This window comes from Ipomoea nil, unplaced genomic scaffold (assembly GCF_001879475.1).
Source record: "Ipomoea nil cultivar Tokyo-kokei standard unplaced genomic scaffold, Asagao_1.1 scaffold2283, whole genome shotgun sequence".
Lineage (NCBI taxonomy): Eukaryota > Viridiplantae > Streptophyta > Magnoliopsida > Solanales > Convolvulaceae > Ipomoea > Ipomoea nil.
The window spans coordinates 3,853,448-3,869,626 of record NW_017618711.1 but is presented as its reverse complement, the minus strand read 5'-3'; the positions used below and the strand labels follow the sequence as shown (position 1 = coordinate 3,869,626).

Here is a 16,179-nt window from a genome sequence, read left to right as displayed (position 1 = left end):
ATTTTGTGTTATAAAAGTATGTACCTTGAGAGTATGAATTCTGTACCTGAAATAAATTAGTAATTGTATCTTATGTTATGAATTTATATGTCTTGTGTTGTGAAATTCTGTGCCTATGAACACAAATTATGTACCTAAATCGGATTTGAAAAATAAGTAAATGTATAACATGTGTGTGCGCCTTGTGTTGTGATTTTTTGTGTCTTGTATTATGAAATTTTGTACCTTACGAGTATGAATTTTGTACCTCGTCATTTCGATCCAAGGTCCATAATACTATGTGGGCCCTAGTCCATAATATAAATTGCCACAACCTTAATACCATGCACAATCGATGCCCTTCAATTAATGCACATCCCAACGTCCTACAATGCACCGCACAAAGTGCCGCACCAATGCACTTTATATCCTCACAACTTACAATGCACTACCCTTGAAATAAAAATCCCAAACACATACCCGATACCCTCCAACCAATGCAAAATCCAAAACCCTCCAACCAATTTTGAATGATAAAATTACATTTTAGTCATCTTTATTAAACAGTAGAATGACACAATTTTAAACAGATGATTGATTGTACGTAGAAAACAAATAAAACTTAAAGATGTAATGTAACAAAATTAAATAGGTAGAATTAAATGTGTTAGTACCACAATAATGGATGATTCAAAGTGAAATCTACTTAATTTAAAAAGGGAATAAGGTTCAAATTGGCTACTGAACGTAACCTGAAAATATAATTAGGCACTGAACGAAAAAAAAAGTGCAATTAGGCCACTGAATACTTCAAATGTATGCAATTTCACCTGATAGCAGGTTACTATCAATTTTAGGAGGTTACCTGCTTAAGTGACAGCTGAATTGACATTTTTAATAATTTTTAATAAATTTTAATAATAAATTTTTTAAAAAAATTAAAAAAAAATATCAATTTAGTTACTATTAATTGTTTAATTTAGTTAAAATATCAATATAAATGTTTGGTTAATTAGCTTTTTGCAATTCCAAAAAGCTAAAATTCAAAAAGCTACTCCAAACAACTTTTTCAATTAGTTTTTTGGGAAAAGAAATTATACCAAACAGCTATCAGCTAACAGCTAATTTACCAAACACTTTTCTACAATCAGCTAATGTTATCAACTATTTATACCCTCTAATTAACACAATCAGCTAACAACTAACAGCTATCAGCCAACAACCATTTTACCAAACAGGGCCTTAATAAAGTATTGTTTTCTTTAAAAGGAAAATTATTGTTAATTACTCCTTGTTATGTGTAGGAAAGGAGAGTAACGTACTGTATATCTATTTCACAGTAAATGGTACAAAGACACTGCCTATATATTTACATAGGTAATGAAGTACTACCACACAATTCAAAATAGAAAATGCTAGGCTAAGAGTAGAACTCTAACTATCCCCTCTAATTCCCCTTATTCATCTAACACTTCCCCTCAAGTTGGAACATAAACGTCAATCATGCCCAACTTATTACAAATAAACTCAACACTGGCCTTACTAAGATTCTTTGTGAACAAATCTGCTAATTGATCACCGCTTCGAACATGAACAGTTGAGAGTAGCCATTGTTGAACCTTATCCCGCATGAAGTGACAATCTACTTCAATATGCTTAGTGCGCTCATGAAATACAAGATTATTTGAAATGTGTATAGAAGCTTTATTGTCACACCGGCCACAAAGGAATCAGTTTATTCACCTCTACACCAATCTCCCCAAAAACATTACACATCCACGTTACCTCACAGGCTACATGGGTCATCACCTTATACTCAGATTCAGCACCAGAGTGAGACACAACACTTTGTTTCTTACTCTTCCATGAGACTAGGATTGCCACCAAAGAACACACAATACCCGATTGTGGACCTCCTGTCACTTGGTGACCCATCCCAATATTGATCCTGAATAATGCATGCATTTTGTAAAATCATAATAAATATATAAATATAAATAAATCAATATAAGAGTTGTCCTTTACTTATCCTTTTCCTTTATTTTCTTAGTTGTCCTTAAAAATAAAACTTTGTCATATATGTTCAAATAAAAAACCTTGTTCCATCAATGTTTTTCTTATAGGCCAGGTTACATATAATTCAATGTAAATTGCCAATTTCATGAGCCACATTATCCTCTTTTAAAACTTATCTCTTAATATTCATATCATGATGTCACATTACCCGATTCATTCTTTATTATTATTATTAGGATTTTTATCATGTAGTAAATTTGCTCAGTTGATGAGTAGATAATAAATATAAAAAGTTTTATTATTATGTTGAGATGTAAATACGGAGTAGTATGTATAAGTTAAATTAAAAAAGAGAAAGTAGGGAAAAAAAAAAAAGTAGTATGCAAATGTTAACAATTTAAATATTTAAATAAGTAAATGTTAACGATTTGAATTAAATATTTAAATAAGTAATAGCTCACAGTTATACACGTTAGCAAATGTTAACAATTTGAACTTTTGCTCTTTCTTTCATCAGTCAATCATTGTACGGAATTTTTTTTAAAAATAACAAATAATATAATATGGAAGAATTTCAATATTCTGCTTCAAATGTGTAAAGAAAAGCATGTGTATTTTGTGTGGACGATAGCATATTTGTCTCAATAAAGCACTCAATAAACTCGTTTTGAAATAGTGCTTTGGGGTTAGGTAAGCTACATGCTGGGTAGCTATCACCCAATAGCCAATACAGTTAGCCAGTTAGGTAAACTCTTTTATTTAATTTTTTTTTTCGCATTTTTTATAGACCTTGTTTAGTAACATAGTTAGCTTATCAGTCAATTTTAATTTATTTGATCATTATTAGTTATTTGACTTCGTTAAACAATCGACATAATTGTTTGATTAATTAGCTTTTTATAATAGCTTATTATTCTGAAATGCTAAAATTCAAAAAACTGATCAAAGCAATTTTTTCGATCAGTTTTTTGAGAAAATCATTTTACATATAATCAGCTATCAACAAACATCTAATTTAGCAAACATTTTTCTGCAATCAGCTAATGTTATTAACTAGTAAACCAACTAACTCATCAAGTAACAGCTATTTAGCAAACACTTTCATAGTCTAACTTGTAATCGATCTATAATGTGTGGTTAGATATGGATGGATAGTTAAAGTCAAAAAGAATTAATCTAATCTAACTCTATAATAAAGCAAGAAGTTTTGCCAATCATTGTTTCCCGCCCAATGAAAACGACGCAGTTTTGGTTTATTAATATTTATCCATCTAAGAGGTTATTTGTTCTGCGCGTGTTATGTGATTATGCATTGGTAGTACGCACAGCCGTTTTCAAAAGGCAACTATTCGTATTAACTTAGCATACACTCCTTGGTTCCCAAGGAGTTCAATTAATGTAGAACTCTTGGAAGTTTAAACAAAATAAATATTAGAAATGCATCGGGCCTACAATTTCGAAGATACATGCAAGTAAATAACAAGAGAATATTATATATATTACACGGAATATGCAGAGTTGCAATCTGCAAATACACATTCAATGAGATGTGCGAATTCCAAAACATTGGCTGCTGCTCAAAATCAATGGTAAATTTGAATTATGAACCTGTATAAATACCCCGGTTCTTCATGGCAAAAATCCTTCACACATTAAGTTCAGTTTACTTCCTTTTCGAAATAGTATTGGTCTGTCAAGATGCCAAGCATGTTCATTGCTGTCAAGAATATCAAGCCGGAACACCAGCTCAGGGCAATCCGGGTGAGAGCAGTAAGGGTCTATGAAGTGCCTGAGAAAAGGGGAGAAGGGCAGGCCAGTAAGAGCATGGAAGTATTGTTCCATGATGAAGAGGGTGTGTTCTTTATTTTCAAAAAATCATATTCATGCTATCTACAAATCTAATGGTCTATAAATGTGTATAAATTTTTTTTAGGTTTTTGCCGGGGAGACTACATTCATGATATGCTATCTACTAACCTAATGATCTTTTGCTGTGTAAAATTTTTTGTCTATTTTATTCGCAGGGAGACTACATTCATGCCAGTATTATTAAAAGGACATTGGAAAGTATAGAGATATAATCAAAGAAGGGAAAGTATTTGAAATCAAGAACTTCATGGCTTCTACAAACTACTATGTCTACAAGATTACAGAACATGACTTCCTAATCAAATTCAACTATAGAACACAAGTGAAGGAGATACATTCTAATGGCTTTCCTTGCAAAATGTTTCGGCTAAAGAGTTTTTTGGCTTTGAAAGATCCTGCTGATGTGAATGACAAGGAATTGATTGGTACTATCTTTACTTTTTTAACTACTAATATCTTCCTTAATCTATTTTTAGTAGTGTTTTCTAATATTTTGTTAAATTGGCAGATGTGATTGGAAGGGTGGTTGAGGAGGAAACAAACAGTGATGCAATCTCTGCTCTAGAATTTTTTATTTTTTTTTTTATGATGGTGGCTAAATTGGTTTACTGATTTTGTTAATAATAGGAAGCCTCTATTGGAGTGGAAGTTAATAGTCCTGCCTCTATTCAAGCCTCACAAAAGGAAGTAGATGACAATGCTGACAACTCAGGAGATATTAAAAGGTCACTTTTTGATGAGTTTTCATCATCCAAAAGTAGGAAGAAGTTGAAGGAAGCACAAATTAAAAAGGAAAAAATGTAATTGTGACCTTGGTTGAAACTGATTGTTGTGGACCTGCCCTATCTAGACTTAAAGACTGATTTTTTTGTTCTTATTATGGTTTATTTAATCCTGATGATCTCTAAACAATATTTTTAGTTCTAATCCTGTTGATCCCTCATTATTAAAGATTATTTTTGGGATATTTTCTAATTATGGTTTACTGTCTTGATGAGATTGCCTAACTCATTGTTACCATATTGCCTAACTCATTGTTACCATATATTGGTTCCTCTACTGCTACTATTATAACCTGTTTTGCAGATTTTCTAACTTCCATTTCAGGTGATTGGGAAGGATGATCAAGGTTCAAGGTTTTAAAATGCAGAAACATGGGACAAAATTTGGCAAGGAACTTATACTTTGTAGATGTAGTTTTGTATAGGTTCCATTAGATATTAAACTTCTCCTATAAAACTGTGTAAAGATACTAAGAACATTGAATGACAAGAACTTTTTAAAACTTTCTAATACAAGTATAACCTCTTAGAACTAAATAACTTGTGCCTAAAATATAAAGATAGGTTTACTCACCTATTTGCAAGTTCTTCTTTTACTGTGTTTGCAACTCTCAAATCCAATTTTGGTCCATGCTGGTGTCCACCAAAAACTGCTAGCACATATGAAAATGAATTAATACACATCACTTAAGTGAAATCTTTGTAATACAAAATAAAGTTAACTAAAATTAACAATAAAATTGTTCAACTTCAGAATCTAAGTACTAATCTTAGGTTAAGCTTTCAAAGAATCCATATTGAGAAACAAACTACTAATCATAGGGTAGTGCCTGATTCTTAATCTACCAAATCTATTGGTTCCAATAAAGCACAGTAGCATAGAAACACTCAATCTGTTAGAATATCCTTAAATTAGAAGAAATACTTTGATACTACACCTAACTTTAATCTGCTGTGATATAGAATAAAAAAAAGCAATTTTTAAAAAAAATCTAAGTCAAAAAAATTTGGAAAACATCCTTAACTTTTGAAATATTTTTAAATGTGGTGCAATTTAAACAATACAGTAAGTACTGCTCTTAGGTTAAGCTTCAGGAATTATTTATGTATCTAAATAGTTTCATTACTCTACCAAAGCTCTTAATTGTTCTATAGAATGACTTATACATATACACTAGAAGACTGATAGCTGAAACAAAGAATTCCAAAAAGTATTGGATTAATGGTATATTCATCCAACAATCAAAGAAAGGGCCAATTTGAAGTATATGAACTGGGTCTAAAATTGAGGACAATTTGTTAACAAAATTCTGTTTAATTAAAAGTTTCTATTGCCTTGCAAACTAAAATGAACAAACTTACAAACTATGCAATTATATGCATACAAACTAATCTAAAGAACAGGAAAAAAAATATAAAATCTTAACCTATTTGCTTAGATCCCCATGCTGCTTTTAGTTTCTTTGATTGATGTCTTATTTTCTGCTTGATTCTCTACAATTCCACCAGAGCTTGGGTTATTCCATCCTCAACAAAATAAGACAAAGAAAAAAAAAAATAGGTTAGAAATTGTATCACTGTATTAAAGAACAACACCAAAAGGAAAGGATACACTGGCACAAAAAACATTTTTAGAGATATTTATAAAGGGAAGGATACAATAAAATTTAATGTTAACTTATCCTTAATTGTTCTATATAATGACACTTATATACAACAATTAAATACACTAACTAATGCAAATTGGATACTTTAAGTTACTAGAAGACTGATAGCTGAAACAAAGAATTCCAAAAAGTTTTGGATTAATGGTATATTCATCCAACAATCAAATAAAGGTCCGAGTTGTTGTATATGAACTGGGTCTAAAATTGAGAACAATTTGTTAAAAACTAATCTAAAGTCAGGAAAATAAATGTAAAATGTTAACCTATTTGCTTAGATCACCATGCTGCTTTTAGTTTCTTTGATTGATGTCTTATTTTCGGCTTCATTCTCTTCAATGTATCCAGAGCTTTGGTTATTCCATCCTCAACAAAATAAGAAAAAAAATAAAAACAGGTTAGAAATTGTGTGTCCAATATTAAAGAACAACACCAAAAGGAAATGATACACTGGCACAAAAAAGATTTTTAGACAATTAGAAGCAAAGAAGCAATGTGTTCAATATTCTACAAACTTATATACAGAATGTGAATAAAATGGAATTATTGGGCTGTGAAGTAAAAACTAATCATTCTTAGGGAAAGTAAAACATTCTTTAGATATTAAATATAATTGATGGCCAGCTATCATTACTATTAAGAGAAAACCCTTCAGTTCCACTTCGAATCGCAAAATCATTGAAAAAATATAAATTTGCTACAATGAACCAATCTACTGATAGCTGCCCCATCTAACTACAAAAATAGTTTTCCAGTTTGAGACCTCAGCCAGAGAGACAATTGACATTAGCAGCTGCAAGTACACACAATAGACAGTGCAATGAAGAAGATTACTAAGTCAACAATTATAGGCATCAAAAGGAAATCAAGTGAGCAAAATAAAGGTAAGTTCGAAACTTATCTTTTTTCATACTTTAAATGAAGCTTCATTTTTGCATCCCTATTGTTTTCCGATTCTGTTTATGCTCTCCATCTCCTCCAATAACTCCAGTATGTCCATAAAAAAAAATAGATTAGAGATTACAGTATGAAAAATAGATTAGAGATTACTCCTCAAAAAGTAGATTATAGGTGAGTGTTTGTGTGAATAATAATATATTTATAGCATTTAGCACATGAAAAAAACGCACTTAACCGTAACTTCTCAATCTGGTGTTTTTAGAGCAGCATTAAAAAGAACACGATTTAGAACCCTAATTGCGGTGAATCATACAAATCTGAAATTAAGAGATTTTATCTATGAGAATCGATCTGCATGCTTAACTATTCTTACTAAGGAGAAGAGATTACAGTATGAAAAATTGATCAATTTCGAATTGGACAACAGTCATGCATAAGAAACCCTAAACGAATTGACTGAAAGATGGAAGCATACTAATTAGAATGCTGTAATTTTTTTTTATTTGAAGAAATAAAGAGTATTTTTTTTCATTACAAACAACAAAGTCTATTTTAAGCCTAATACAAGAAATATTGTAGTACAACTAATCATGCATTGAGAATTATACTAGTTACATACTGTCAGTACAACTTAAACAGTCAAATTTAATGTATATAATCAACAGATTTGTGTAAAAATTCATACACATAGATAACTATTGCATAGCTAAAAAAAAAAAAAAAAATATCAATGCATTGAGAGTTCTACAAGTTACATACTGTCCTAGGCCTTAAAAGAAAATGAATAATGAGCAGGTTAGGAAAACTTACTTTCGTAACTGAGGATGGATTGCATAAACTTAACACTGTAGAGCATAACCTGTAAATATAATTAAGAAATCATATTAAGTAACACAATTACTTTTTACTATAAAATTAAAGTGGAATCTTTAATCCAATAAAAACAAGAGAGCTTAATATAAGTCCAAGGGACAAGAGAGCTTAATATAAGTCATACTTAATTTAAAGTTTAAGTATGAAAAAAAGCATAATGTTAAAAATAAGTATTACTTAATTTAAAGTTTAAGAACACTTACTTGACATTTCAAGTGCCAAGCCATTTGAACCTCCTTCAAATAAGCCATTTGGTCCCTGGAAATATACTGTTACAAAACAGTAGTCGGACATTAATAAGCCATAGCAATTATTAGTTTTCAATAGTACTTAATGACTATTTTTCAATAGATCTTTTTTTTTGTTTGTTTGTTTGTATCAGTACACAACATGTATATGAAATCTAGGCTGAAATTAAACAAATCAATGTAGAAGATACTTAGCTTTCTTCATGCTCGAATGTATGAAGCTACTCATTCTGCAAAAAAAATTTTTTAAAAAATCCACCATCAACAACAATCAACACATTTAATCCCCACCCAAGTACTGGAAAAGTTAAATAGATTAGCCTAACAACGCATGCATTGCAAAATTTAAAGAAAAAAAAAACCCTAGACAGACAATTAAGTGAACCTAATGCACAAATCGGGTAAAATCTTCATAGATTATGTCTTCTTAAACTTTAAATTGAAGAAACTCATAAACATAATCTACAAATGCTTGGCTAAATTAAACGAATTAGATAGATTTCATAGAAGGATTATACTTACAACGATGATGGTAGCAGCCTTCGTCTTCACTGTTAGCTTAGATTTATGGTAGTATGATTGCCAAATTTGTGATGCTTGAACAATGATTGCATCACAAATCTGGAAAATCAAGTAATATAGAGACATAGAGGTAATAGATAGATAGATGCATAGAGAGAGAGAGCGATGGTGAGGAAGAGAAATGTCTGGGTGAGATATTCCGGGTAAGAAATGAACACAAAGCTTCCTGACCCTTCATTTTTGTTATATATATATATATATATATATATATATATATATATATATATATATATATATATTTTGAAATGATGTGTGTGCACGTGTAACCTGCATAATAAATTTGACATTTGAGGTGTAATGCATATATTATTTATATATATAATCTATATTATATATTACACACACACACACACACACACACACACACACACACACACACACACACACACACATATATATATATATATATATATATATATATATATATTTGTATATAGAAATATATAAAAAAATTATAGAGATTAATTAATAGATAGTGTTTATATTAGAGATTTTTATATAATATATAGTTTGTACTATTTCAATTTTTTTAAAATTTTATTTGATTGTGTTTGTAGAAAATGAACCCGTATTTGTTTATGGACAGTTATATGATGCTGTATTCAGATTAAGTAACTCAGACGGTCTTAAGATATTAATTTGTGGCGAAACATAAAATAATTGTACTTACTGATGTAGTTTATAAAGAGGATTTTTATAATTTGTAATTTAATTTTTTCTGCCAATAATATTTTTACTTTTTTGCACAATAACACTTTATTTTTATTAAAATTGTATTTACCCCGTGCATCGCACAAGACAATATCTAGAAAAATACTTATTATGCTCCATATGAGAAAGCAAAATACTAAGTACATACCACCAAAGTTAAAAAATAGAAAAAAAAAAATGTGATTCAAAAGGCATAGTAAAATAATGATTTAAGGAACATAATCATTTAAACCCTTTTGTTAAATAGAAAGTCTACATTGTACGTAGCTGTTTCAAGTGTTAGTAATCCAATAAGTTTAAAATTTTTGATTTGTGGCGAACATGTACCATGTCTAAGTACGGCTAAAAAATGTTATGTCCAAAAGAAGTTTTCTAACAATGTGTAATAAAATTTCATAGTTGATCATTTCAAATTTATTAGTTTTAAAATTGTATATTTTTTCATCTTATTATATTATACGAAATATTCTCTCTCTCTCTCTCTCTCTCTCTCTCTCTCTATATATATATATATATATATATATATATATATATATATATATATATATATATATATATATATATATATATAGAGCTGTGCATCACACGGGTGCAATTACTAGCTCTATAATAAAGCAACAACTTCTTGCAAATCAATTTCCCCCCCAAATAAAAAGCTACCGTTTAGAGCCATAAGACAATTACAATCGTATTAAATGCTATTCACACACTCGTATGAAATTGATATATTTTACATTGAGTTTAGAGTAAAAAAAAAAAAAAAAGTATAGTAAAGAAAAATTATTGTATACTAACCGAATAATAATTTCTCAGGAATTTTTCTGCCTAGGATATCATCAAAACTGCGAAGCCTGAACATACACTTAGCAAAGCCTTTCCTACGGTGTCTTAGAACAGTAGTTTGATGGTTCAACTTAATCATGTAATTGTCCGGAGTGAGCTTGTACTGATAATAATTAGAAATTACCAAAAAGTTTTTGATACAATAAACTTTTCCCACTGTGAAATGATTTGAGAATTTATCCAAGTATTCCTTTGGGATGTTGCAATGGAGATAGGTTCCCTAGACAAAATAGTTGAAACAAAAAAAAAAAAAAAAAAAAATGATGTAAAACAATTTAGTAAAAACTGTAAATAACAATATAGAAGGATTACAACATTAAAAAGCTTACCTCTGAATCGTGAAACAACAGCTCTTGACTTTTAATAATACTCGTATTTCTCCCTTCATGGACATCATAAATTCTTATTAATCTAAGCCTAATGGCTTTCGTGTAGCATTCTGTGTTGAGATCTTTGGCCAATACAAACAGAGATCCCATTTTAACCAAGAACAGGAGATTTTGATTGAAGAAGGAGAAGGTGAGAGTGGTGTTTGCTATTCTATAGTATTTATAGAAGGATGATTCTGCCATTGGGTATCTCGAAGGATGAAACATTAATGAAGATTAATGATGATGTTTCACCGAAGACTGAAACGTCTTCTGAGTAGTCGGCTAATAGATTTCAAATGTTATTATTTATATTTATATTAAGAACTTAAAAAGATGTAATAATTGTTTTGATAACTGTTTCTATGCTTCTATTAACACCTGCTGATAAAAAGTTCTGATTTGGATCAACTTCCGATGAGGGAATTGTAGATATTTAAGTATTCTACCTTATGTAGAATACTAACAATTGATATATATTGTTATACACAAAGTTTTATCGGAGAAAACAAAAACCAAAATAGCATGCAAAAAGAGAAAACAGAAAAAAAAAAAACGTAAAATGGATCAAACTAATAGTCAAAACGCTGTAGTTTTATATGGGCGGGAAAATACAGCCATTTGATTGGCCATGGCTATATGGCTTTAATATATAGAAGGATGTTATTAGCATCCAAACTAGTAGTTATTTAGGAGTTATTTCTACATGAATTCTCTCCACCCAAAGTTAATAGCTAATGTGGGGAGGAGTTATTTCAAAAATATTTCACCTGCAAAGTATGGTATATTTGTGGGCCCAGTAGGTAACAGAAATAATTAAAATATAGTGGGTTAAATGGTGGGTCCATAAAAAACTGAAAAATAACTCAAAACTGATGTGGAGAAGGATTTTTTGTGATTGAATGAGATGTGGAGAATGAGGTGGATGCTGGGATCCACAAATAATTGAGAAATAACCTCAACTGATGAGATGTGGAGGATGAGGTGGATGCTTGATCGATTTCTCTTCCAATCACAATCTTTAAATTTATTTGGGCTTTGTAGCAAAATTAAAATCATATGTATTTCTTTCCTATTTGTGATAAATAAATGAAAAAATTTTAAATTGTAAGGAAAGTTGTAATTTATGACACACAAATATGTCAATTATCAATGTCATTCCTAAATTATTAATGGAGTAGATATTGCCCTTTAATTTTTAAAACGTGACATATATTGCCCTCCCTATGAATTATTAGTGAATTTTCTTTCTTCGTTTGTTCTCCTCCCGCCGACAACGATGTTTCTCCTTTCTATTAGGGAGAAATACAATATATGTCACATTTTGAAATTTTAATGACAATATTTACATCACTAATAATTCATGATTGACATTGATAATTGACATATTTGTGAGAGGCATAAATTATAATTTTCCCTAAATTATATTTATTAAATTAAATACAACTTTCTGTTAGGAATGATCATAATATAGATTTTGATGAGCTAAATGTATTTTAAACCATAATTATCCAACACACATTCAGAAATATTTCACTTTAAAAAGTAAACTTGATAAGCATATGACTAAAAATGAAGATTCAATAAATTCAAGAAAAGAAAAGAAATGTTGAGACTTCACACATGTAGCTTCTGAATAATTAAAAAAAAAAAAACACTGCATAAAAAAATAAGACTCAGAGGTAGCTGCAAGTTCTTATAAAAGGGATCTGATACAAGACTAAAGGGATCTGATACAAGACTGAGGACAGCTATGCAACTAATAAGTTTCAAGTTGGAACCAGAACCCTTCATTTTTCTTTTATGTGAAGTGACAAAAACCAGTAGGAAGAATCAATTGTAGACCATGTATTTTGGAGTGGCACTGAATTTCTGGTACCCTTTGATGACTTTGTTGACGGCGTCTAGAAAGTCCTTCTCTGTAACGGTCTTCCTTCGTGCTCGAATGGCGTACATCCCAGCCTCAGTGCAAACACTTCTTATGTCAGCTCCTGAATCAAAAAGGAGATCCAACAAAGTTATTTAAAGTATGCCCAGAATAGTCAAATGTTCATACAGTAAGTCAAGAATCATGGTACTGCTTCCTTGCTGTTTCTGGTAAACAATTCTATCTGATAATGAAAGCAGATTTACTTGTCTCATCTTTAACACAGACTACTAGTAGTCTTGTTTCATGGACACATAAAGCAATTATAACATGGGAAACCTTACCAGTAGAGTTAGGACAAAGACGAGCTAAAAGTTCAAAACGGATGTCTCTTTCACAGTTCATTGTCCTCGTGTGAATCTTGAAAATCTGTGTCCTGCTTTCCAGATCGGGCAAGCCAAACTCAACTTTGCGATCCAATCGTCCAGGACGCAGCAGTGCTGGATCAAGGGTGTCAGGTCTGAAAGAAATAATAAAATGATGTCACGAGCTTGTTAAAAAAATTGTAGTTAGGTTATGGGGAGAACTATATATGAGAACTAGAAGTTGTCCAAAAGTTGAAGGCAGGCATACCTATTTGTTGCCATGAGTACTTTAATATTCCCACGTGCATCAAAGCCATCAAGCTGGTTCACAATTTCAAGCATAGTTCGTTGAACTTCATTGTCTCCCCCTACACCGTCATCAAATCGTGCTCCCCCAATAGCATCTACTTCGTCAAAGAACACAATGCAAGCCTTTTTAGAGCGTGCCATCTGTGACACCAAAAACAAAAACAACAGAACTATTCAGAAACCAAGCAATGCAGAAAAAATAACTTCGTTCAGTTACATAACAATAATTGTTTTTAACCTGAAAGAGTTCGCGAACCATCCGAGCTCCTTCACCAACATATTTCTGGACTAGTTCACTACCAATGACACGGATAAAACAAGCATCTGTTCTATTAGCCACTGCCCTAGCCAGTAGTGTTTTCCCTGTTCCGGGAGGACCATAGCAAAGAACACCCTTAGGTGGGTCAATTCCGAGCTTCACAAACTTTTCAGGGTGGAGCATTGGCAGTTCAACCACCTAATGTTAGCATCCAAAATACCAATACAAAAAATCACTTCTCCAAGCTCATAGTGGGAAATATATATAAATGAATAAGAGAAGATGAAAATAAAAGAATATATATTTCGAGTGACATATATCAAAAGTGTCAAAATACAGAAAGTGGCATAAATAAGAGATTAATTACAAATTTACAAGAATACCTCTCGCATCTTTTCAATTTGTTCCTTGCATCCTCCAACATCATTGTAGGTCACATCAGGCTTTTCCTCAACTGTCATCATGGTGACACTTGGATCAATTTTGGGAGGCAAAGGAATCTGGATTTGATATTTATTCCGATCAACGCTGCAAATATACCAAAATAAATTAAAATCACCAAAAAGTAGCAGGCTAGATCTCTTACACCTAGAATAAATAGCTTCCCTATCTCACAGTTCAATCCAAGTAATAACTTAGAAACATTCATTTAATGTCTGCACTGCATACAGAATACAGACAGTGAGACATCAATCGCCCAGAGCTTTAGCATAGCATATAGGAGGGGGAAAGAGAACATACCCAACTCGCATGCCCTCTTCAATATCAGTTGGTGAAACTTTGTCACCCAATCCAACAACAAACTGCAGGAATAAAAAGGGTGTAATATCAGTCAACCAGTTGAGACTTTTTTCTCTGGTAACTCACTAGCATATACAATTTGTCCCCATATATTGGATAGTGCATACATACAGTGATTAATAAAAGGAAAGCCGTCATACCTTTGCTATTTGCTTGACATTTATCACATATTTTGCATCTTCAGTATTAGGACTGATTATTTTTGTACATCTTGCCACCTGTCCACAAGCACCAAATTATAGCTTAAACACATAAAGTATGTGAGTGATAAAAGAATCATGTTCAAATCTTGCCCATAGACAAACCTGAAGGGGTTGCTCCTCCTGCATCATTTGCTTATCAGAAACCAAATCCCATTGGCTTGGTGCAGCTAAGCCCGTGTCAGATTCCTTTATACCTAGAGCAACATAAAAATTATTTTCATACTTATATAATAAAAAACCCCAGAAAAACAAAAGGAAATCACTGCTATAAGTTCACTTCTCAACCCAAAGCAATGATCCAATTCAACAAGCAACTAAAAGCTATTCATATCTTGTAATATTGTATGTCCAGGAACCATGAAACACACATTGTATAGGAAAAAAAATATTTAGACTAAGACCAGAAACATACCACATAAATCATTAATCTTTTTAGCCATGTCCTTGATTTCCTTTTCAGCTTTCTTTATGCTTGTTGAATAAGGTCCCAGGCCCTGCAGAAATCATTTAAATATCAAAGCTAGTTACTAAGTTACAAAAGCAATTTAATGAAACAAAAAGATATTAACACAAAATTACTCAGGGAGAATACTACTCTAGTACACCAAATTTAGAAATACAGCATTTTTATAGAGTTAGAGATCCCCCAATGGAATATTTTGAATATTGATTCATTGATAAAAATCTCCCTGATTTTGAATTATCGAAGCAATACCTCAAGTACATGCTTATTCAGTATCTAAATAATAAAGATTGGACTAATTGAATACACTAATGGGTTAACCTTAGTTCACCTATTGTTGAATGGACATACACAATAGAACATGATTCAACAGGATCAATTCTACTTTTATATTTCTGAAGTACCAGACAACCTAAGCAACTGTAGCCAAGAGGCATGCATCAATGCACTAGATTGATATGTTTATGTCCAGAAAGATAACTTAAAGCTCCAATTCCCCCTTTATTTCCAGCAGATCAAATAATTAGGGTTTAAAAGAACAATACATATGTCTTAAGGAGAGCAATATCGTCCTCATCGAGCGGCCTAGGGTTCTTCTCGTCCTTAATCTCATCCTCCAATTCCCGAGCAGGTGCCATGTTTCCGAGATTCCTTTCTTCTCCTTCTTCCTCCTAACAATCGCAAAGTTGGGAAATTTTGCCGGGCGGCTGTTAACTTTTTAGTCAATTTAAAAATTGAAAAAAAAAAAAAAAAAAAAAACAAACCTCTGCGATCTGCGGGCAGCGGCGAGAGTGAGAGAGAGACGGTAGGGAGACCGCAACCGGCGCAGCGGTCAGACTTCAGACTTTCAGGCCTTCAGGGTGAGAAAAGATAATAGAAATGGTGAACTGGGAATCGTTTTTTCGTGTGGGATACTAAACTAGGAATTGCCTTCAGCTTTTGGAATTGTGCGCAATTAGGAAAAGAAAATTATTTTTCAAAAAAAAAAAAAAAAAAACTCAAATGTAAAAAAAATTGTTGAAACTCCCAATTAATAAACATTAAAGAAGCACATTATTTGAAAAAATTTGGGAAAAC

General features: G+C 31.5%; 1 protein-coding gene and 1 long non-coding RNA gene across 3 annotated transcripts; both read right to left on the bottom strand.

The window, feature by feature from the left end:
- Positions 1-3,577: 3,577 nt before the first annotated feature.
- LOC109151342 lies at positions 3,578-6,685 on the bottom strand. Its single transcript, XR_002049287.1, has 4 exons — positions 6,577-6,685; positions 6,074-6,173; positions 5,221-5,296; positions 3,578-3,784 (listed from the first exon to the last, which is right to left on the bottom strand). It is a non-coding gene; the product is annotated as an uncharacterized LOC109151342 (long non-coding RNA).
- Positions 6,686-12,345: 5,660 nt separating this feature from the next.
- On the bottom strand, positions 12,346-16,027 carry LOC109151341 (26S protease regulatory subunit 7 homolog A-like). 2 transcript variants are annotated; one of them, XM_019299317.1, is made up of 11 exons: positions 15,867-16,027; positions 15,648-15,809; positions 15,052-15,133; positions 14,742-14,833; positions 14,577-14,654; positions 14,377-14,438; positions 14,019-14,163; positions 13,615-13,833; positions 13,336-13,517; positions 13,047-13,222; positions 12,346-12,826 (listed from the first exon to the last, which is right to left on the bottom strand). In XM_019299317.1, exons 2-11 carry the CDS (start codon positions 15,738-15,740, stop codon positions 12,669-12,671), a joined length of 1,287 nt encoding a protein of 428 aa, XP_019154862.1. In that variant the 5' UTR covers positions 15,741-15,809; positions 15,867-16,027; the 3' UTR covers positions 12,346-12,668. The 2 variants fall into 2 exon arrangements, with proteins under 2 accessions (XP_019154862.1, XP_019154861.1); XM_019299316.1 differs by having other exon boundaries at positions 15,648-15,773.
- Positions 16,028-16,179: the final 152 nt, after the last annotated feature.